At 43.5% G+C, this 23,670-nt stretch overlaps 1 protein-coding gene across 4 annotated transcripts in view; it reads left to right on the plus strand.

Annotated features, from left to right (window-relative positions):
* The first annotated feature begins 7,487 nt into the window (after positions 1–7,487).
* Positions 7,488–23,670, plus strand: part of inpp5jb (inositol polyphosphate-5-phosphatase Jb) — an 86,412-nt gene continuing 70,229 nt past the window's right edge. For 2 of the 4 annotated variants that reach the window (XM_072587988.1, XM_072587991.1), the window contains exons 1-2: positions 7,653–7,918; positions 8,033–8,134. In XM_072587988.1, the coding sequence (XP_072444089.1) occupies positions 8,043–8,134 (92 nt within the window). In that variant the 5' untranslated portion in view covers positions 7,653–7,918; positions 8,033–8,042. The other 2 variants (XM_072587989.1, XM_072587990.1) reach the window with 2 other exon arrangements.

Consider the following 23,670-nt stretch of genomic DNA (forward strand, 5'->3'; position numbering starts at 1 on the left):
TCCATCCAAGAGTTAGATCCTGGCTGGTCTAGTCTCATCCTGACTCGGGGGTTAGAGTGCACTAACTGAGCGACAGCTAACACACACAAGTACTGATTCATTATAAGAACAACATGAGCCAGCTTCAGCCCTGTGCACCTACACCTGACTCTGTTGAATGATTGAAGATACTGGCAGGGAGTCTGACAGAGTCTGTCTCCCCTCTCACTAGCTTTGTTGAGTATTATCCAGACTTGGAGTCCTACCAATTTTGAGCTTTCCTAATCTATCCAAGATGACAGGACTATTCATTTAAATATTAATAAAACAATTAAATACCAAGCATTTCCCATCAGAAACATTATCTGTGTTATAACTCAGATAGACAGGCAGGGCTGGATAGAATGGACCTAAAGTTGGATTCTTCCCAATCCCTGAATGCTATGGGAACGCCTGGCTGTTGGGAGTAGAAGTCCCATTTTCCAGCCAGATCTTGGATGAGATTCCTACTAGTGTGTGAGGAGAGGCTGGTTTGTTTGTATCAGTGTGCATTAACAGCTTCATTATTATCACATTTCACCCCAATGAGACACAGCTTCCCATTCTCCCACCAGTCAGATTGAAACTAGACAGTAACAATCCCTGAATTAAAGTTTAAAGCGGTAACTTGGCAACCCTTACTGTTTGCTCCTCTGGACTCCTATTAGGGCATGCTCCTTAGGCAGTGACCACATGTGCCCTCTGCCCACCACAATCTTCAGATTCCCCATTCACAAAGCAGGATGCCAGTTACCCTGAGTTCAATATGTTCAGGACAAATAATGTAAATTATGCAGGGCAGATACGAACTGCCAGCCCTTCCCTGGCTGCACAGCCGGACTTTAAGGGTAATAACTGGAATTCCATGAGGTCCGGGCAGTGGCTGGTACTTCTGCCTGTAGTAAGTGAGCACCGTAGAGGAATAGTGGATAGATACTGAGGCAAATTTGGGAATATAGCATGAGAAATTCACCAGGGCACACTGAGAGAAACCCTCCATGAAGTTTACCAAAATTGACACTTGTTTGATTTTTGGTAAAATTCAGCCCTAAGTCTTTAAACATTTTGGTGTTTTCATTTACAGAGACATATTAAATATGTTATGTGCAGGTGAGGAAGGGTGATCAGCTCCACTCATTTTAACAACCTCAGTCAATTACAACAAAGACTTCATTTCTTTGTGGCACACAGTCAATTCAACCATTTCAATGAAAATGCAGTTCACTAGATCAGAACAAAACAGACAATGACCAAAGTTTTCTTAAGTAAACAAAAGTGGAATTTTGTTATCTCCGAATACTGGGAAAAATATTTTTTAAAAATGCAACCAAATACATTCGCAAACACAAATAAGGCCTAACAAGAGAGTGTGGGCAAAAGGGGCTCATCAGCGTGGAGGACAGAAGTCATGACCTGAAATTGTTGGATTCAACATTGAGTTCTGAAGGCTGTAATCAGAAATTGAGGAGCTATACCTCCAGTTTGTTTTGAACATTGCTGGAACACTGCAGCAGGCCGGGGATGGATGTATTTCATGTTCTTTCAATTATTGCTTTCATACTAACACAAAGCATTGACATATTTTGTGCTATTAACACCTCCTCTTCATCTATATCCCTCCACGTCTAATGAGCTCCTGATCAGCAAGTTCCTGACACTGGCTGTGGACTGTCCATCAATTATTGAGCCAGATGAATAAATGTCTTATTACTTACATTTATAAGGTAACAAACTCAAATCTAACTTATTACTTCTCATTTTAGACTCATTTTAGACTCACATGAGTACTTTGTGGGGATCAGGTATCTGGATGGTTTATGATCTAGAAGTGATGTTAACAGTATGGGTTCACCTCCCTCACTGGCTAAAGGACTCTCCTCCTAAACCTTTCCCTCACCTGAGGCATGGTGATCCTCAGGTTAAACCACCGCCAATTGGCAGCACGGTGGCTCAGTGGTTAGCACTGCTGCCTCACAGCGCCAGGAACCCAGGTTCAATTCCAGCCTCTGGCGACTGTCTGTGTGGAGTTTGCACATTCTCCCCGTGTCTGCGTGGGTTTCTTCCAGGTGCTCGGGTTTCCTCTCACAATTCAAAGATGTGCAGGTCAGGTGAATTGGCCATGCTAAATTGCCCGTAGTTTTCAGGGATGTGTAGGTTAGGTGTATTAGTCAGAGAAGAGTCGAGAGTGTAGTGCTGGAAAAGCACAGCAGGTCAGGCAGCATCTGAGGAGATGTTTCAGGCATAAGCCCTTCATCAGGAATGAGGCTTGTGGGTTGGAGCTGAGAGATAAATGGAAGGAGGTGTGGGGTTGAGAAGAAGGTAGCTGGGGGAGCGATAGGTGGATGAAGGTGATAGTTCAGAGGGGACAGTGATGGACAGGTCTGGAGAATGGTGCCGAGTTGGAGGCTTGGGACTAGGATAATGTGGGGGGAGGGGAAATGTGGAAGCTATTGGAATCCACATTTATCCTATGTGGTTGCAGGGTCCCAAGGCAGAATAAATGGTATTCCTCCTCCAGGCATCGGGTGGTAACCATTTGGCTGTGGAGGAGGCCCAGGACCTGCATGCCTTTGAAGGAGTGGGATGAGGAGTTGAAGTGTTCAGCCACGTGGCGATGGGGTTGGTTGGTGCGGGTGTCCCAGAGATGTTTTCTGAAATGATCCGCAAGAGGTCATACTGTCTCCCCGATGTAGTGAAGACTGCAATGGATGCAGTGGATGGCATTGATAGAGGCACAGGTAAATATCTGACAGATTAGGCAAGGGTAAATATAGGGTAGAGGAATGGGTCTGGGTGGGGTTACTCTTTGGGCCAAAGGGCCTCTTTCCACACTGTAGGGATTCTAATTCTAATTCAATTCTCTGTCTCTCTCTCTCTCTCTACCAAAAGAGATGGTCTAATAAGATTATGGTGACTTACCTTCTACTTTGAAAAAGGGACAGGTGTCAACAGTAACTCCTTTCTTTGGAAAAGAGAAATCAAAAAATTCCAGGAAGTATCTATTATTTATGCAGATGTGTATAACATTAGATGTTAATCATTTGTCTTTCTTCTGTAATATATATAAGATACATACTAACTTAAATGTACATGATATATTCACTACACTCTGCTATTGCAAACTATTATATGTAATGCATTCAGGAGAAATTTCTTCTTTCAAAGTCTTTGGAACTCCTTGCCACAGAGAACTGTGAGGACAGAGTCCTTGTGTACATTTAAGGCTGTGATAGATAGACTCTTGTACAGTAGGGGAATCAAGGGATATAGGAAAACACAGAAAAGTGAGAAATGCCAGATCATCCGTGATTCTACTGAATGGCGGAGCAGGCTCAAGAGGCTGGGTGGCCTACTCCTGTTCCGATTTCTTATGCTCTATGGTCATACCATGTTGTACCTACACTATACTGCCGTCTTCTTGATGCAATGAGAGTTGAGAAAAAATGTTGGCCTTGTTAACATTGCCCATATCCCATGAATAAATAAAAGAATGTTAAACAAGATCAAATGCCAAAACATTATTTGTTTTATTACATAGGGGCTACACACTGTATATACACATTGAGTTTATATATGGTTAAGTCACGCTTTTCGATGAAGGAATTTCCTCTTTAAGAGGTAGGCCATATGGAACAGTTTGGGTGTGAAGCAATATCGTCCATGCACACCAGTATCTATTGATCAAAAATAAGTTCCTGTTAAATGTAAATACTTTTTCTCAATAATCACAATAGACCCTGATGATTTAAGCTGATGATTCATGTTCTGTGGAGGGTGTCATTATCAGCTGATTCATGTACAGTCTGATCCCAGCAGACTTGGTTTTCAGTGGATTAATATTGTTCCTGCAGATTTTATGAGCCCTGTGATTTACTTGAAAGCTGCAGGAGGGTTAGTCTGAACATGATAAATAAGGTCACAGGTTACTGTAATTTCCACCCTAACAGACTAATATATTCATTGTGCTCATATTCTGTAAATCATTAATTCCGATTGAACAGGTCCTGTGTTACACAACCATGTCACATGCCTATTCAGAACGTTGTTGTGATTGGTTAACTCATAAAACAGAAGCAAAAGAAATCTCAATTGGTTTTCTTCTTTCATTATTAAATTTATTTTACATTTTCTATAAGATGAGGCACAGCTTTGCTGTGGGAAGAATACTTTTAGTGTTTGGGTACTGGGATAACATGAAACAATTCATTTTGGATATATTTCATTCATAGATGCAGAGAGTTCCTGCTTATAGCAATGTGTTCCAACTTCAGATGAACCTCCTCTTCTGCAATCTTGTTACATCTGGTTCTACTAAGAGTTTTTTGACTTTATCTTACAGCACCTTACTGGCTTCAATACTACTCTCTATTGGAGAAGCACTCAGGAATGGGTTAAAATTCAAATGCCCTTTTATTTCTTTAATATGATATGACCATAACAAGCTAGGCCAGCATTAATTGCCCATCCCTTATTGCCCTTCAGGAGGTGGTAGCAAGATGCCTTCTTGAACTACTGCAGTCAGTATTTAGGGGGAGAATCGGGTATACCCAAAGTATTGTTAGAAGGGAGTTCCAAATTTTATGCAATGATAATGAAAGAACTGTGATATACTTCCAATCAGGAAGGCGTGTGGCCTGGAGAGAAACCTGAGATGTTGGTGTTCCCATGCATCTGTTTCTGTTGTTTTTCTAGGTGGTAGAGGTCACTGAAGATGATGTTGTAGGAGCCTGGGAGATTTGCAGCAGTGAATTGTGTAGATGGTACACAGTTCTGCAAATGTGCATCAGTTGTGCAGGGAGTGAATGTTAAAGATTATAAATAGAGTACCAAACAAACAGGCTGCTTTGTTCTGGATGGTGCTGAGCTTTTTGAGTGCTGTCAGAGCTGAACTCATTCAAGCAAGTGGACAGTATTCCATCACAATCCTGACCCGTGCTTTGTAGAAAATAGACAGGCATTGGGGAGTCAGAAGATGAGTTCCAGGCTGCAAAATTTCTAGTCTCTGACCTGCTCCTGTAGCACAGTATTTTTCTTAAATCCATGTTGACACTTCCAAGTGCTCAGCTATTAATTATTTTATAATGGTTCTAGCATTTTCCCCACTACTGACATCAGACTGATTGGTCTATAATTCCTAGTTTTCTCTCATTCCCTCCCTTTGTTAAATAGTGGGGTTATATTACCTACCCTCCAACCTGTAGGAACTGTTCCAGAATCTATAGAACCTTGAAAGAGAATAACCAATGCATCCATTATTTCTAGGGCCACTTCCTTAGTACCGTGGGACGCAGATGATGATTGGGCCTTGAGGTTTTATTGACCTTTAATCCCATCAGTTCCCCCAACACCATTTCCTAAGGTAAAACTGATTTCCTTCAGTTCTATTCTCTCACTGAACGCTGTGTTCCTCGGCATTTCTGGTATGTTATTTATGTCCTCCTTTGTGAACACAAAACCAAAGTAAGTATTTCATTAGTCTGCCAATTCTTTGTTCCCCATTATAAATTTCCCTGTTTCTGACTGTAAATGACTTACATTTGTCTTCACCAATTGTTTTCTTTTCACCTATCTACATATAAACCTTTGCTGTCTTTTTATGATGCTGATAGGCATACTCTTGTACTCTAATTTCTCTTTCTTAATTTAATCCTTTTGTCCTCCTTTGCTGAATTCTAAACTGCTCCCACTCCTCAAGTCGGTTGGTTTTTCTTCTGGGCAGTTTGTATACCTTTCCCTTGGATCTAATGCTATTTCTAATTTCCCTTGTACATCATGGGTTAGCCACCTTTTCCAATCTACTTTTGTGCTAGACAAGGATGAATGATTATTGCAGTTCACCCATGTGCTCGGTGAAGGTTTGCCATTGCCTTTCCATCATCACCCCTTTAAGTAAAGTTCCCCGGTGTAGTTTCCTTTATTTAGTCTCAGGACCCTAGTCTCAGAATCAACTACATCACCCCATCTTGATGAGGAATTCTATCATATTATGATCACTCATCCCCAAGGGGCCTTGCACAACTACATTGCCAATTATTCATTTCTTATTACACAATACCCAGTCTAGGATGGCGCGTTCTTTAGACAGTATCTCAACATATTGATCCAGAAAACCATCCTGTACACCAGAGTTGAAGAGTGTGGTCCAGTGACCCCTATCGGAAAATGTACGTGTATCCCACAAGGATGTGATGCCTCCTTAGTTGAATAGTCTGACTGCCTCCACTCATTTGGATAAAAGGCAGAAAGGTTTCCAGTATTTGCAGGAGAGGAGACAATGTTGCAGTTCCCTGACCACTCACTAAATGTTAACCGGGGGAGGGAGAATGTGTTTCTGGGTTTGTTTGGTGCATGGCCGTGAATGGGACACACTGTGACCATGTCTGTCCCTGCCCCTGGGGTGCGAAACCTCCTGGGGTGCTGGCTGCCTCTCCCCTTGAAGTGTTATTGCCCCATGACATCAGGGACAGGACGAGGCTCTGAGGCAGCATCGGGAGAGTGATCCTGTCTGAGGGAGAGTGATCCAGCCTGAGGGAGAGTGATCCAGCCTGAGGGAGAGTGATCCTGTCTCAGGAAAAGTGATCTGGTCTGAGGGAAAGTAATCCAGTCTGAGGGAGAGTGATCCTGTCTCAGGGAGAGTAATCCTGTCTCAGGAAAAGTGATCTGGTCTGAGGGAAAGTAATCCAGTCTGAGGGAGAGTGATCCTGTCTGAGGGAAAGTAATCCAGTCTGAGGGAGAGTGATCCTGTCTGAGGGAAAGTGATCCGGCCTGAGGGAGAGTGATCCAGCCTGAGGGAGAGTGATCTGGTCTGAGAGAGAGGAATTTTGTCTGAGGGAGAGTGATCCTGTCTGAGGGAAAGTGATCCTGTCTCAGGAAAAGTGATCTGGTCTGAGGGAGAGGAATTCTGTCTGAGGGAGAGTGATCCTGTCTCAGGAAAAGTGATCTGGTCTGAGGGAGAGGAATTTTGTCTGAGGGAGAGTGATCCTGTCTGAGGGAAAGTGATCCTGTCTGAGGGAAAGTGATCCCGTCTCAGGGAGAGTAATTCTGTCTAAGTGAGAGTGATCCTGTCTGAGAGGAAGTGATCCAGCCTAAGGGAGAGTGATCCTGCAGGAGGGAGAGGGATTCCACCTGAGGGAGAGTGATCCTGTCTAAGGGAGAGTAATCCTGTCTGAGGGAGAGTGATCTGGCCGGAGAGAGAGTAATTCTGTCTGAGGGAGAGGGATCCTGTCTGAGAGGAAGTGATCTAGCCTAAGAGAGAGTAATTCTGCTGGAGGGAGAGTGATCCTGTCTAAGGGAGAGTAATCCTGCTGGAGGGAGAGTGATCCTGTCTAAGGGAGAGTAATCCTGCTGGAGGGAGAGGGATTCCACCTGAGGGAGAGTGATCCTGTCTAAGGGAGAGTAATCCTGCTGGAGGGAGAGGGATTCCACCTGAGGGAGAGTGATCCTGTCTAAGGGAGAGTAATCCTGCTGGAGGGAGAGGGATTCCACCTGAGGGAGAGTGATCCTGTCAGAGGGAGAGTGATCCTGCTGGAGGGAGAGGGATTCCACCTGAGGGAGATCGATCCTGTCTGAGAGAGAGCGATCGTGCCGGAAGGAGAGCGATCCAGTCGGTGGGGGAGTGATCCTTCCGGTAGGAGAGCGATCCTACCGATGGGAGAGTGATGTGATCCTGTTGGAGAGTGTGTGCCCGGGAGTGGGGGGGAGAGCGGCGGGGTCAGTTCCCCAGCCAGAGGCAGCCCTGGAACAGCGCAGTCTGGGGGTGAGCTCGGGCAGCAGCGTCTGCAGCAGCTCCGCGACTTCACTGAGACGCCAGGGGTTAGCGGTGCAGTGATCGAACCTCAGGACAGACACTGTGTGACCTTCCTGGATACAATATTACACCGTCTTTCCTGGATACTGCAAAGTGTGTTCATGCTGCATACTCCTCCCCCCCCCCCCCCTTTAGGAGATACATTGACCTGTGTTTCTCTACTTCCTGAATATCTCTCACAATCTGTTATCTCTTGTTTCTCCGCAGTTCCGACAGGATGAGCGCTGCTCTGATCCAGGAACAGCCAGCGGTCAGTTTTGGCTCCTTAACTGTGACAGAAACGGACGATGCTGGAGACGACGGGTTCAGGTGAGAATAGGATCTGTTCACTGTCTCAAACCATCTTGCTTCTACGTGGCGTGACAGGGTTGGAACTGTGTTTTCTTTTTTAAATCCCTTTTTAAAATGTCCTTTCCATCTCTTGGTCTGATGTGTCAGTGCAGCAGAATTCATCATGGTTGCCAACTCCATTCGCTCTACACACCTCTCGCCGACTAAGTCTTTCATGGGTCTGTGATCATTTTGCTGCACCTTTGCCTGTCCCAGTGCAAACTAGCTGCTCTGCAGCAATAGCTCGTTTTCTTCAATATCTTAGACTCCCCAATCATCACCCCCAATTTTCCTTAATCACAAGCTTTGCCTTAACTCCGACCATGTGTTGATCGCCCACACCGATGATAATGACAAAACTGGACTCCTCTGTCGCCTTAACTTCACGACTGGGTCACTGTGTCTGCAGACTGTCTCTCTAACATCAAGTCAGGGATTCTGTCCTGGCAGGATTGACAGCACTGGTGTGGTTTTGGCTCAAAGATGGGCAGACATGCCACAACTCCATGTTTAACCTTCTTGCTGGTGAGGCTGATCAGATGTTTTATAGTTTAGATACCCTAACTGAGTTGAGCTTCAATCCCCTCCATCACCAACAACTTTCAAAGAGAAAATGAGGGAATTCTGAAATATAAATCGAAGATGCTTTAAATGTTCAGCAGATTAAGCAGTGACTAGTCACTGTCTTCTACTAGTGCAGCAGAATGAGCCATGTCTCTTGGCTAACCCTGTGTGCTGTTTAAAGTTTTTACATGACATGGTTAAACTGTGCAGATGGGAGCATAAAGTTACAAAAGGACATAGACAGACAGGCTAAGTGAGTGACAGATGGAGGTCAGGTGGCTGTGGGCAGGCCATTCCGAAAGGCCAAATGAACAAAGCTGGGGAATGGCACTTTATTCAGACCATCTTTATTCAGGTGGTACTCTGCACAAACTAAGGGCAACCCCCAAGATGTCACTAATCTCCTGCTACCTTCCACATCACCTTCCTCATCAATCCTGGTGCCTCTCCTTCCACCCAGTTCTCTGTGATCGTTTCTCACCCTAAAAGCCCTGCCACTGACCCTCTAGGAACAATGGATTGATAAGCAGCCACTGAGAGCTGGAAGCCCTGCTGAATGAGGGGTAGAAGATGCACAATGAGCCAGTTTAATCCACCCACAGCATATTATGGCTGCAGGAGAGGCTTATAATGACCATGCTGTCCTGGCCCCTTCCCCCCACTCCAACTCCCATACATCTCTGCTCCTCTATACACCTCCCCCTCACCTCCATCCAAGGCCCCAAAGGGTCCTTCCACACCCGGTAGAGATTTTCCTGTACTTCCATTCATGTCACCTTCTGTGTCCATTGCTCCTGATGTGGTCTCCTGTACATTGGGGAAACAGGACGCTAACTTGTTTTAGAGAATGTCTCTGGGACACCCGCACTAAACAACTCCACTGCCCTGTGGCTGAACACTGTAACTCCCCCTACCACTCTGCCAAGGACATGAAAGTCCTGGGCCTCCTCCACCACTAGATTCTAGCCACCCGACACCTGGAGGAAGGACACCTCATCTTCCGCCTTCACCCTCCAACCACACGGGATCAATGTTGATTTCACCAGTTTCTTCATCTCACCTTATCCCAGATGCAACCCTCCAAATCAGCACCACCTCTTGAGCCATCCTACCTGTCCAACTTCCTTCCCACCTATCTGCTCCACCCTTCGCCCCGACCTATCACCATCACCCCCCACCTTCATCCACCTATCACATTCCTAGCTACCTTCCCCACAGCCCTACCCCCCCTCCCATTTATCTCTCAGTCCCTTTGGACCTCCCCCACATTCCTGATGAAGAGCTTATGCTCGAAGCATCGACGCTCCTGCTCCTCAGATACTGCCTCACCGGCTGTGCTTTTCCAGCGCCACACTTTTTGACTCCTCCATAAAGTCCAGCCCATTAAATTGAAAGGCCTAGTTGGCAAATTGACTGGCAGCAGACAGCATTAGGGAATACATGGGCTGGTACTCGAATTGGGTGGCTGTGGCAAGTGGTGACAAGCAAGGATTTCTGTTGGAGCCTCAGTTGTTCACTGTTTTTATTAATGGCTTCTGTGGTCTAGTAGAATGCCCCTACTTTGACACAAAGATAGGTGACATTATCAGCAGTATAGACGACAGCATAAAATTGCAAAGGTATATTAACAATTTTAAGTGAATGGAAAACTGGAAAATTGCTTTTACTGAAGGTAAATGTGAGGCAATCCCATTTGGACCTAAAAATAATTGAACAGAGTAATTTATAGAGGTATAGAGTCATACAGCACAGAAACAGGCCCTTTGGTCCAACTGGTTTATGCCGACCATGTTTCCAAACCAAACTAGTCCCACTTGCCTGCGTTTGGCCCATATCCCTCCAAACCTTTCCTACTCATGTATTTATCCAAACGTCTTTTAAATGTTGTAACTATACCCACACCCACCACTTCCTCTGCAGTTCATTCTAGACACAAACCACTCTCAGCATTAAAAAAGTTGCCCTTCATGTCTTTCCAAAACCTTCTCCTCTCACCTTAAAAATTGGCTCTTAGTTTTGAGCTTTCCCACCTTAGGGAAAAGAGCCTTGCTATTCACCTTACCTATGCCCCTCATGAACAGTGTAATTTCTTCATGTTGAAAAACTAGAAACAGTAGTGAGATTTGGAGGGGGGGGGGGGGTCTATGTAGACAGATCACTACAATGTTATGAACATGTACAGAAAATAATAACAGTCCAATAGAATACTGACTTTTAATCATTACTAGAATAAAAGGGTGTAGAGGTAGGATGAATGTTTGTTCTCTCCCTCATACTTTGGGCTTTGAGGCTGGGGCATTTAATCAGGAGGGAGGCTGGTGGCTGAGGAACCTCATTCTTCACCCCATTTGTGTCTGTGACAGGAAGACTCATGGACGGCTTTCCTGTTCCACCACCAGCTAATGTCTCTGTGAGGACCTGATCCTACTGCTGCAGATATTAACTCAACAGCAGACAGGAAGCTTGCCATGTGGAGAGCACAGCAAATAAACTAGTCAGAGTTCCTTTGACGTTTCTGGGGAAGGTCCCATGTTCAAAGACAATGATCAAGGCACCTAGCCTTGGTGGCTGGAAGGAGTTTGCAGGGGATCACTGAGAGATACTCTCTTGCCCTTATGCAAAACCATCTCCCGTGTGACTCACACACAGTAACATTCGCCCATAACATTAATTATTGGCCTGGGATCCAATGTCAACATAATAAAGGAGCAGGTGGTTGGATAGAGAGAAGCAATCTTCATTGTTTAGGGACACTGCAGCTAGGAAACTAATCTAGTAAATGGAGTCAGATGTTTCAAGAGGAAAATCGAGTAAAGTCAAAGTTTGGTAATTTCTTCTGCAATTGACAATCAATGCTAGGCCAGTGGTCTATTTGAAATTGGAGATTTTATATTTGATAATGTTAAGGGGTACGGGGAACGATAGAGTTGGGTCGTAGATTTGCTGGAATTTTCTTTGAATGGCAGAATATGCTTAAGAGGAAAAATGGCCAACTTTGCTGTTCTCAGATTATCTTATTTAGCAGCAGAATTGATAACAATTCTACTGCTCAAGCCCATAGTATTGAGGTTTACAATAATTTTCTCTGGAAGTAGTTACAATGTCACTGGTTGGATGGTTTACAGGTTCCATTCCATATATATTTGTTCTGAGAGATTACATCTTTAGTAGGTTCACATTGACTAGCTTATATGTTTGCTTCAGCAGCTGGCTGTTTCTTTGTTTCTTTTTCTGTTCACTCTCGACACAACTGTTGATAATGATACAAGGAAATAATTGATTAGACAACTGTATAACACCTGCATACCTGCGTGGTTAATGGATCCATTACTCATTTGATAGGGTCTAATGCTTCCATTAGATTGTGGAAAGGGAAACTTGTATGAATACACAAAATGTTCTGTTGCTAATGTTGCTAACATGATTTGAAGGCTTCCCTAACTTGTACTTACCTTTTGGAGATAGTCGATTACAATAACTGCTATCCCTCTCTCCGCACAAGCTTCATTTTGGCTTCGCTTCTTCTGCATAAACTTCTTTCTGTATCTAAAAGGATCTTTTCTTTGATTTTGTCTCCTCTTCCAGCCTTAATAGTCATCTTCTTCCTCTTTCTCCTCTGGAAAACTGAGATAAAACGACCCATCTCTTATCTGAGTTTCTAAGGACAATTTAGACATTCTGACCCATTCATCATTTCCTCATCGAGACTCAATTGCCTCTCCTTTAACTGACCTGAACCCATCTGGCAGAACACCAAACGCTCTGGGTTTTGAAAAGTATTAATTCCAGGCTGCATAATATTTGACAATCATTTGGAAGAGCCCCTTTGATCACTTTGCTATTTTTCCATAGTTCGTAAAATTGTATTGCAAGAATAAGTATAGCGATTGCATTTGCTTTCGTGCTGTATTGCCCAAATGGGAACAATGAATTAGCATCTTTATTGTCAGTGTACGTGTATTGCGTGCTGTTGAAATTAAATAGTTACCTGGTACTTGAGGTTCAGAAACTATCAATATTGTCAAAAACAGCGAGAATATTTTTTTATATCAGTTTAAGGCCTATAAAGTTTAGTCATTTGATTATCATCAGTCTCAGCATCCTTTAAAATCACACAGTCTAACTTTTAAGGAAACCAGAAATATGAAAAAAATACATTGTAAACCTTTATTTGTTACTCTTTTTTTGTTCTCCTCTAGACTTGAGACTATTTTAATGGTTTCTGCGCTGGCTTCTTGCCCTTACTTTCCATAAATTCCATCCTTCTGCCATACTTATTCTGTGCTTTGTTTCTGACATTATTGACTGCCAGTCCCCAATAAATTGTATTTAAAATCTTTATGCTCGGCTAAAGCTTTTTGCCATGCTATCTATTTAAAATCCTCCAGCTGTCTATCCACTCCTGACTGCTTGCTTTTTTGGAGTCCATCCATCTACATTTCTGTCACTAAGATCTTTCAGTGGTCTCAGTCCCACATTTTGGAACACTGTCCCCACAGCTCTCTGATTTGTGCTCCTCCTCCACCTTTTAAAACGTTTCTCAAGGCTCACCTCTGACTAAGCTTTCAGCTAGCCTCATCTACTGATGGATTTGCCTCTTATATTTTTTACATTAAGGTGCCATTGGGTAGAACAATCTTGTATAAAAAGAAACAAAGAAAACCTAATTTTTTACTGCGCCTTTTGCACCCTCATGATTACCCAGAATCCTTTGCAGCTCACAAAACACTTTTTAGCTTCAGTCACTTTGATGATGAGAAAATGAAGCAGCAAATGTGTGTACAGCAAAATCCTGCAAAGAGCAATGTGATCATGATGAGATCAGGTGCTTAACAAGCTGGTTGCAAGGCCATAGCAACATGTTAGATTATAACACAATGGATACAATCTTAAAGGGCTCTTAGTAATGATGGCTATGATAAGACTATGGCAGATTAGGATGGGATTACCGTCAAAGTCTACCTCAATGTGCAATGTACTTCACTCCATTTTTTAAATGATTCTACTGAGTGACGAAACGAGTTTCTCACTAGGCAACAGGATGTTGTCGGCATAAAAGGTATTTTGGTAGAGTCATAGAGATATACAGCATGGAAACAGACCCTTCGGTCCAATCCGTCCATGCCGACCAGATATCCCAACCCAATCTAGTCCCACCTGCCAGCACCCGGCCCATATCCTTCCAAACCCTTCCTATTCATATACCCATCCAAATGCCGCTTAAATGTTGCAATTGTACCAGCCTCCACCACATCCTCTGGCAGCTCATTCCATACCCGTACCACCCTCTGCGTGAAAAAGTTGCCCCTTAGGTCTCTTATATCTTTCCCCTCTCACCCTAAACCTATGCCCTCTAGTTCTGGACTCCCTGGTCCCAGGGAAAAGACTTTGTCTATTTATCCTATCCATGCCCCTCATAATTTTGTAAACCTCTATAAGGTCACCCCTCAGCCTCCGATGCTCCAGGGAAAACAGCCCCAGCCTGTTCAGCCTCTCCCTGTAGCTCAGATCCTCCAACCCTGGCAACATCCTTGTAAATCTTTTCTGAACCCTTTCAAGTTTCACAACATCTTTCCGATAGGAAGGAGACCAGAATTGCACGCAATATTCCAACAGTGGCCTAACCAATGTCCTGTACAGCCGCAACATGACCTCCCAACTCCTGTACTCAATACTCTGACCAATAAAGGAAAGCATACCAAATAAAAAACATCTTGATGTGTAATACATTAAGAAACCTGAATATTGCGAAATGTAACACTTAAAGACATCAGCACCGATAATGCTCTTGCTTTTATGACTGGCTCATATTTCCCTGTAACCAAAAGGCAGCTGAACAGGATTGACTTAAACAGATCAGCTTTCTTCTCCCTCATTATTTCTGTCCTGGTAAATTCAGGGTCTGGGAATGAAGTCTGATTCTTCTAACCTTATAACGCTCAGTAATATATTGGGTGCATTTACCTGCTACAACATCACAGGAACTAGGTGATTTAAAAATAATTTCAACATCCAGTTGCACTGCCATGTTCAGTCTCTGTTGCTCTGACAATATAAATTCCTCAGAAACAGTTGAGATGACAAGCAGTTTTTACTTTCACAGAATCATAGAATCCCTACAGTGTGGAAGCAGGCCATTCGGCCCACCTAGTTCACATCAACCCTCCGAACAGCATCCCACTCAGACCCGCTCCAGCCCTCTAAACCTGTATTTCCCATGGCTAATCCACCAAGTCTGCACATCCCTGGACACTATAGTCAATTTAGTATAGTCAGTCTATCTAACCTGCACACCATTGGACTGTGGGAGGAAATTGGAGCACCCAGAGGAAACTTGCACAGACACAGGGAGAATGTGCAAACTCTACACAGATAGTCTTCCAAGGCCGGCGTCAAACGTGAGTCCCTAGCTCTGTGAGGCAGCAGCGCTAACCACTGAGCCACCATGTTTTCTGCTGTGGTTGATCCTCCATTTTTTTTAGTGGTTGATCAGATTTCAGGATGTATTCAGTTTAGCCCTGGGCAATAGAGGGTTTTTTTAAACACATGGGATCTGGGCATTACTAGCTCAGCTAGCATTTATTGCCCGCCCCTAATTGCCCTTGAGAAAGTGCCACTTTAATGCCACAGCCAGAGTGATCTAGGTACACGATGTTATTAGTGAGGGACCTCCTCCATTTTGACCCACTGGTGATGAAAGAACAATGATATATTTTCAAGATAAGATGTTGTGAAAGGAACTTGGAGCTGGTGTTGTTCCCATGTCTCTGCAGGCCTTATTCTTCTGTGTGATAGAGGTCACAGGTTTAAGCAGGTTCTGCTGAAAGGATCTTGGTGAATTACTGCAGTGTAGGTTGGAGATGTCATACATTGCTGCCATGGTGCACCAGTAATAGAGGGAGTGATTACTTAATGTGATGGATAGGGTGCCAATCAAGGGGGTTCATCGAATCATAGAATCCCTACAAGTGTGGAAACAGGCTAGTTGACTCAACAGGTCCACATCAACCCTCCCAACCATACCCATTGTCCTACCCTGTTACTTTACATTTCCCCTAACTAATGCACCTAGCCTACACTTCCCTGAACACTATGGGCAATTTAGTATTGAGAGTGTATTGCCGGAAAAGCACAGCAGGTCAGGCAGCATCCGAGGAGCAGGCCTTCATCAGGCAATTTAGAATGGCCAATTGACCTAACCTGCGCATCTTTGGACTGTGGGAGGAACCTGGAGCACCCGGAGGAAACCCACACAGACACAGGGAGAATGTGCAAACTCCAGTCACCTAAGGCTGGAATTGAACCTGGGACCCTGGTCTATGAAGCAGCAGTGCCAACCAATGAGCCACTGTGCTACCCTTTGCTTTATCATGTGTAGTATTGAGCTGCTTGAGTATTGTTGGTGCCATACCCATCTGGACTAGTGTTGTGTATTCCATCACATTCCTGACCCTCCCCTAGTAGATGGTGGACAGAGTTTGGAAAGTCAGGAGATGAGTTACTGACTGCAGAATACCCAGCCTCTGACCTGCTTTATCTGCTTGTAGCCTCAGTCTATTTAAGGCTGATCCAGTTAAGGCTTTGGCAAATGATTGTCCCCAGGACGTTGATGACAAAGGATTAAAGAGATCGATATTGAATGTTTCCCATTATACACATCTTCCCCCATTTACTTTCAGAACTGAAGATCAGGAGAGAGCTATGTGGATAGATGGTGCGATATAAGATTTGCATAATTTAACACGAGAAATTAACATGAATTTCACTGAATGTGCTGAAATTTGTAAAGCAAGAAATAGACAGAATTCTGCTGCAAGGACTTTGATAATCCAGTGTTCTCAGAGCTAAAGATTTTTATTCAGGACAGACAGATTTGGGTCAAGCAGTAATGACAGTGATCATTTTATATTCAACAAATGCACAGCATAATTGGAAGATTAGAGCTACAAGAAGAATGCATTAGAACCAGTTCCGAGCAGAATCCAAAATATATTTTTCTTCCACTATTTTATTTAAGGAATGACTTTTGGATAAAGGTTGTTCTGAAGTTTGCCTGTGCAAGTGCAAAGCAGAGGAGTTGTTTGAGGTTTTAAAATCTACGATAAATTTACAAGAATTAGATTGTTCTCAGTCTATCTTTAAACTTACTGACACTAATTTATTTTGTAAAATCTATATTTCACCTGTTGTTATGGAAACTAGTAAAGGCCAGTGTCTATATATTTAAGATCTCAGCTTTACAGGTGAGAATAAACAGAATCAGCTGAAACGTACCCCAACCAGTATTGATGCTGTCTGATTGCTTTGCAAGCTAAACATGTTATAATCAACATTTTGATCGATGCTGGACTCATCAGAGGCAAAAACATGGACGTAGGCTTGCTCGCTGACCTGGAAGGGTTGTTTTCAGACATTTCATCACCATACTAGGTAACATCGTCAGTGAGCCTCTGGATGAAGCACTGGTGGTATGGCCTGCTTTCTATTTATGTGTTTGGGTTTCCTTGGGTTGTAATGTAATTTCCTGTGGTGACATCATTTCCTCTAGTGACATCATTTTCTCTTCTTTTTCTCAGGGGGTGGTAAATGGGATCCAAGTCAATGTGTTTGTTGATAGAATTCTGGTTGGAATGCCATGCTTCTAGGAATTCTCGAACATGTCTCTGTTTGGCTTGTCCTAGGATGGATGTGTTGTCCCAGTCAGAGTGGTGTCCTTCCTCATCTGTATGTAAGGATACTAGTGAGAGAGGGTCATGTCTTTTTGTGGCTAGTTGATGTTCATGTATCCTGGTGGCTAGTTTTCTGCCTGTTTGTCCAGTGTAGTCCTTCTTTTTGAATATACTGAATAGGTGATTTTCCTCTGCTCTGCGTAGTTCCTCTGTGCTGCCATGTGTGTTGGCTCGTTGGAATAATGTTCTAATGCAACTTTGTTTGTGGGTGTTGGGGTGATTGCTTCTGTAGTTCAGTATTTGGTCTATTTGTGTTGTTTCCTGTAGATGCTGGTTTGAAGTTCCCCATTGGCTGTTCGCTCTACTGTGACATCTGGGAATGGCAGTTTGTTGTTGTTTTTCTCCACTTTAGTGTATTTTATGCCAGTAAGGGTATTATTGATGGTCTTGAAGGTTTCTTTTAATTTGTTTCTAACACAGTCTACTGATTTCTCAGCAACAAACCCAAACAAGCAGACAAAACATGCCCAGAAACTCTAGCTACTCTCCCTTCCATCAAAGACATCTTGGAAATGACTGCCAGACTACTTAGACCCCTTGGTATCATGGTAGCCCACAAACCCACCAACACACTAAAATTGCAGCTAATGAACGTGAAAGACCCTATACAGACAACAAGCAAAACTAATGTCATTTACATAATACTGTGCAAGGACGGTAACAAACACTACATTGGACAAACAGGCAGAAAACTAGCCACCAGGATACATGAACATCAACTAGCCACAAAAAGGCATGACCCACTCTCACTAGTATCCTTACATACAGATAAGGAAGGACACCACTTCGACTGGGACAACACATCCATCCTAGGACAAGTCAAACAGAGACGTGCATGAAAATTCCTAGAAGATGGCATTCCAACTGAACTCTATCAACAAACACATTGACTTGGATTCCATCTACCAACCCCTCAGAAAAAGAAAGTAAATGACATCACCAACCTAAGGAAACCTAAACACATAAATAGAAAGCGGGCCATACCACTAATGCTTCATCCGGAGGCTCACTGAAGATATTACCTAGAATGGTGACAAAATGTCTGAAAATGAACCTTGCAGCTCAGCGAGCAAACTTACATCCAGAACCTCAACCTGAGCTACAAATCTTCTCAAAACTCGCTAAGGCGAAAACATGTTTGATCTGAAAGCATTGTGTGTATCTTTACGTGCATATAAGAAATGTGTCATTTTATTGTTAGTATTATCATCTCTGATTGAGATAATTGTGTGTTTTAAACTGTACTCAAACATTAGACTGATTTTTCAGTGCGGTACTGCAGGAGAACTGCAGTGATAAATGTGCAGTTTTCTCTGTGAGATGTCAGATCAAGTCAATTTCTGCCTTTTCAGGGAAGCATAAAAGGTTCCTTACTTCTATTCAGAGAAAGAGAGAGAGAGTTTTTTGTGTTGTGTTGGCTGGCATTCTTTCCTTAATAAAAAAATGAAACTTAATTCAACATTCATTCATTATTTGCTTATGAGACTTTGCTGTCTCTGTTCAGACTGTTCTGTTTGCTTATATAATCATGTGACTACACTTCAAACATTAACTGAGGGACAGCATTTTTTGGGGAATGATAAACACAAGTCTTTATTTCCATTCTTAACTTTGGCTGTGGCAGGGACACACAGTCCAACCACCTCTCTACAAAAGCTAAATCCTATGGATACTGGGAATCTGATATTGAAACAGAAAATGCTGGTTATACTCTGTGATTCAGACAGGATCGGCGGAGAGAGTTAGCGTTTTAAAGATGAGTTTATTCAGTTTCTCTGTACACAGTTGCTACCTGACGTGTTGAATATTTCCAGTTATAGTCTGACTATTCATCTCCATGTATTAAACAGACTAGTGACCAAATTTTGAGACTCAGCTTTATGTAAGGCTTAGCTAATCATGACTTTCATCAGTTCATCCAAAGTGAAACTTATGTTGGTAATGTTAGAGTTACTAATGTTGAAGAGAAAATCAGGCTTGTCTGTGATAGCTGCCTTAGTGGAGCAGCCACTGACACTCGTCCCCAAAGTTCATAGATGAGAAATTGTGACTTGAGTCAAACACCAGGGCCTTGTTGGTGTTGGGACTTTGTAGGCTGTCGAGAAACACATTTCAGAGGAGAAGGTGGAAAACTTGCAATTTCATGATGACTTTAAAATTTGACTTGCTTCCATCATTGCCCAGGCTAATTCACCATTTGTGTGAAAGGAAAATTTGATGCAATAAATAATTCAAACACCATCTCACATGACACTGCATCAATAACTGAGCATTTTGGTGTAACTGAGGAAAGTTTTGATATTTTTCAGAAAAGTGCTCTTGAAATGTGGGAAACATCCCGAGAGTCTCCTATTGCTTGTGACAAATGCCTTTATTTGAAAGTCCCCATAAGGAAACATTTTCTATCTGGAGCATCAAGTATGCAGCTCTGAATGTAGCCACGTGGTCTGACTGCTCTCCTGAGGTGGAATGTCTGATAAACTAGAAGCTAAGAATAGTCTCACTGTGCCCGATGATAAAGGACAGAGAAAGCTGCAGCTGAATCAGTGAGAGTGGGGCAGAGTAGAGAGGAAATGCTTGCACTGTACGATACACATCTTGGGCTTGAACTGTGGGTCCTACTTTCTGTCTTGGGACTGACTCTTTAAGAAATGGGTTTAGCTTTGCAGGCCTGGTCCAGGAGTGGGCTCGAATCAGCTGGGAACTGCTGCTGTGGTTCTCAACGTATATCGTCTGGAGAATTGTTTGTTCATTGTGCAGTTCAGCCATGCATGAAGCAGCACTGAGGTGATCCCGTCATTAGAGGGTGCCGATTTTAACCCTTCACTTCCTGATGCATCAACAATTGTAATTCGAAGGCAGTCCCTGTCAGTTGGGTCCACACCAATGAATGTCTGTGCTCAAGCAACACATACTTTGCACTTTGTTTTATGGTGAGACAGTGACAAGGCTCAAAGCAGAGCTGTAATATCAAAAAACATTGTTGTGATGCAGCTGAACACTCTAGGAGGTGTTTATATCTCATCTACAACCTACTCAGACAAGCCTTCAGGTGGTTCACAGCCAGAGAGTCAGAGCAATCACAATTTTGAACTGTCATTTGCAAATCATCTCTCTTCACTGAGTGCTGCCATTGACAGCTGTACCTTCAGCTGCCTCCACACTAGGCTGTGCAGTGCTGTCTATCAGCAGTGACTCATTTGGTCACGCTGTCCTGAGTCAGAAGATTGTGAATTCAAACGTATCCTAAGTGTTGGAGATTTGAAATAAAAACAGAAGGTGCTGCAGAAACGCAGCAGATCCAGTGGCACCTGTGGAGATCAAAACAGAGGGTGGAATCTCTCAGGGATCTGATGACATGAACTATGACGAGATTTGTGGCAGATTCTGATGTGATGTCCAGTGATCTCAGCATCTGGAATGTCTGACTTCATCTTTTATTTCTTTTTCTTTTCTTTTTTTTTCCTTTTTTTTCTATTATTTCCACCACCAGGAAGATAGGAAAACACCCGGGTGGCCAGTGACAAGCACTGCCCTTCACATCAAAGGGCAATGCTGTGTGATCAAAACAGTGAAGGGGAGGGTAGGGACTAAATCAAAATAGAGTTGGAGGGGGAAATAATGCACTCCACTCCCTGAACAACTCCAGGGTGTTGGTGGACACCGCGTGCTCCTTCTCCAAGGACACCCGGGCTCTAATGTAAATTCAATGCTTATTTTTTTTTTCTCTTTTGACTTCATCTTTTATACCTCTGACAAATGGCGAGTTTCTCACGTGGCAGCAGTGATTTGACAATCAAGAGGGACTATTGCTTTTTAAATGCTTTGTTAATGGCCCAATTTGCCTCAATGATATTGATATCATTAACATTTATTGGTCAGTGTCTTGAGCATAGGAGTCAGGATGTCCTGTTGCAGCTATACATTGGTGAGGCCACTTTTGAAATACTGTGTGCATTTCTGGTCTCCTTGATATAGGAAGGACGGTATGAAACTTGAACGTTTTCAGAAAAGATTTACAAGGATGTTGCCAGGGTTGGAGGGTTTAAGCAATAGGGAGAGGCTGAATAGGCTGGAGCATCGGAGGCTAAAGGGTGACCTCATCAAGGTTTATAAAATCATGAGGGGTCTGGATAGGATAAATAGACAAGGTCTTTTTCCCAAGGTGGGGAAGTCCAAAACTAGAGTGCACAGTTTTAAAGTGAGAGAGGAAATAAAAGATCCTAAGGCAACTTTTTCACATAGAGGGTGGAGCGTGTATGGAATGAGATGTCAGAGGAAGTGGTGGAGGCTGGTACAATTACAACATTTAAAAGGCATCTGGATGGGTATATGAATAGGAAGGGTTTGGAGGGATATGGGCCAGGTGCTGACAAATGGGATTAGATTTATGTAGGATATCTGAGCGGCATGGACAAGCTGGACCAAAGGATCTGTTTCTGTACTGTTCAACTTTATGACTCTTAAAGTTATCAAATGTGCCAAATAATCTAAATGATGAGAAATTTTGACATGGAAATTGCAGCTTGTTATGAAGGACTCTTATGGTGGGCACAGGGCACCAATCTCTCAGGGCATCTGCCATGGGCACTAGCTACACGCACCCCAAATCCATGGGCCTTGATATCTGATGTGTGTTAGCCTCTAAGAACCCACAAGACAGATCCCTGATCCATTTACAGGAAGTTTCTGCATTTTACTGCTGCACCTCAGGATGCCCCGGTAACTCTAATTGTAATGCTGCAGTAAGGAGACTGTGTGCTCAGGGACACCCCCCCAGCTCATGGACTGGACCAGTCTGCCTCTCCTGACTCTTCAGTCGCTGTCATGGAGGTCACTGAGTCTGAGCCTACCTGATGCTCACAGCATCCCTGTATTGCCTTGTTTTGGTTATTGCACATTGCCCTCTCAGCCAAAGTTACCAGGCTTCTATCACTTCAGTCTTATCTTGCCTTAGCTCTGACAGAAAGGAGCCTTGTTATAATTGTCAGCAGGAGAAAGTGCGGAATGCAGATGCTGGAGATCAGAGCTGAAAATGTGTTGCTGGAAAAGTGCAGCAGCAGGCTTCAGTCAGGTCAATAGAGTAGCCTTCTATCAGGGGATCATGGGACAGTTAGTCAAGAGCAGCTTAAGCTTGGAAACAGTCAGTTATTCCACTCAGGGCAGTCATAGTCAGGATGATGTCCACATTCGGGGTGAATGTCAGGCTGACTTTAGTCTTTTTGGATTAGTGGTGCTGGAAGAGCACAGCAGTTCAGGCAGCATCCAAGGAGCTTCGAAATCGAAGTTTCGGGCAAAAGCCCTTCATCAGGAATAAAGGCAGAGAGCCTGAAGCGTGGAGAGATAAGCTAGAGGAGGGTGGGGGTGGGGAGAAAGTAGCGTAGAGTACAATGGGTGAGTGGGGGAGGGGATGAAGATGATAGGTCAGGGAGGAAGAGCTTCAGGGCAGAGGAAATGACCTGGGAGTTGCAGTGGGAGAGGGACTCCCTGAGATTCTTGTAGAGAGAGGAGGAAAACTTCTTCAAGGCAGGCTGCTGTGCTCTTCCAGCACCACTAATCCAGAATCTGGTTTCCAGCGTCTGCAGTCATTGTTTTTACCTCGTTGATTTTAACCCTACTGCGAATCCTCTTGCAAGATGCCTGCCTTGAAGAAGTTTTCCTCCTCTCTCTACAAGAATCTCAGGGAGTCCTTTTCCCACTGCAACTCCCAGGTCATTTCCACTGCCCTGAAGCTCTTCCTCCCTGACCTATCACCTTCATCCCCTCCCCCACTCACCCATTGTATTCTATGCTACTTTCTCCCCACCCCCACCCTCCTCTAGTTTATCTCTCCATGCTTCAGGCTCACCCCCTTTATTCCTGATGAAGGGCTTTTGCCCGAAACATCGATTTCGAAGCTCCTTGGATGCTGCCTGAACTGCTGTGCTCTTCCAGTACTACTAATCCAGAATTTAGTCTTTCTGCTCTGTTGGAGGCTGATTTTTCGCCTGGTATAAGAGAGAGAGATTAAAGAAGATGAAAGTGCATAATATTCACCCTTCAATCAACCTCACAAAAAGCAGATTATCTGATCATTATCACATTACTATTTGAGAGTTTGCTGACTACACTTCAAAAAGCATTTCATTGGCTGAAAAGTGCTTTGAAACCCATTTGTGGTTGTGACAAGAGCAAACTAAATGCAATTATTTTGTTTCTTTTTGATAGATAAGTACATGCTGA

The sequence above is a fragment of the Chiloscyllium punctatum genome, chromosome 17, assembly GCF_047496795.1.
Source record: "Chiloscyllium punctatum isolate Juve2018m chromosome 17, sChiPun1.3, whole genome shotgun sequence".
Lineage (NCBI taxonomy): Eukaryota > Metazoa > Chordata > Chondrichthyes > Orectolobiformes > Hemiscylliidae > Chiloscyllium > Chiloscyllium punctatum.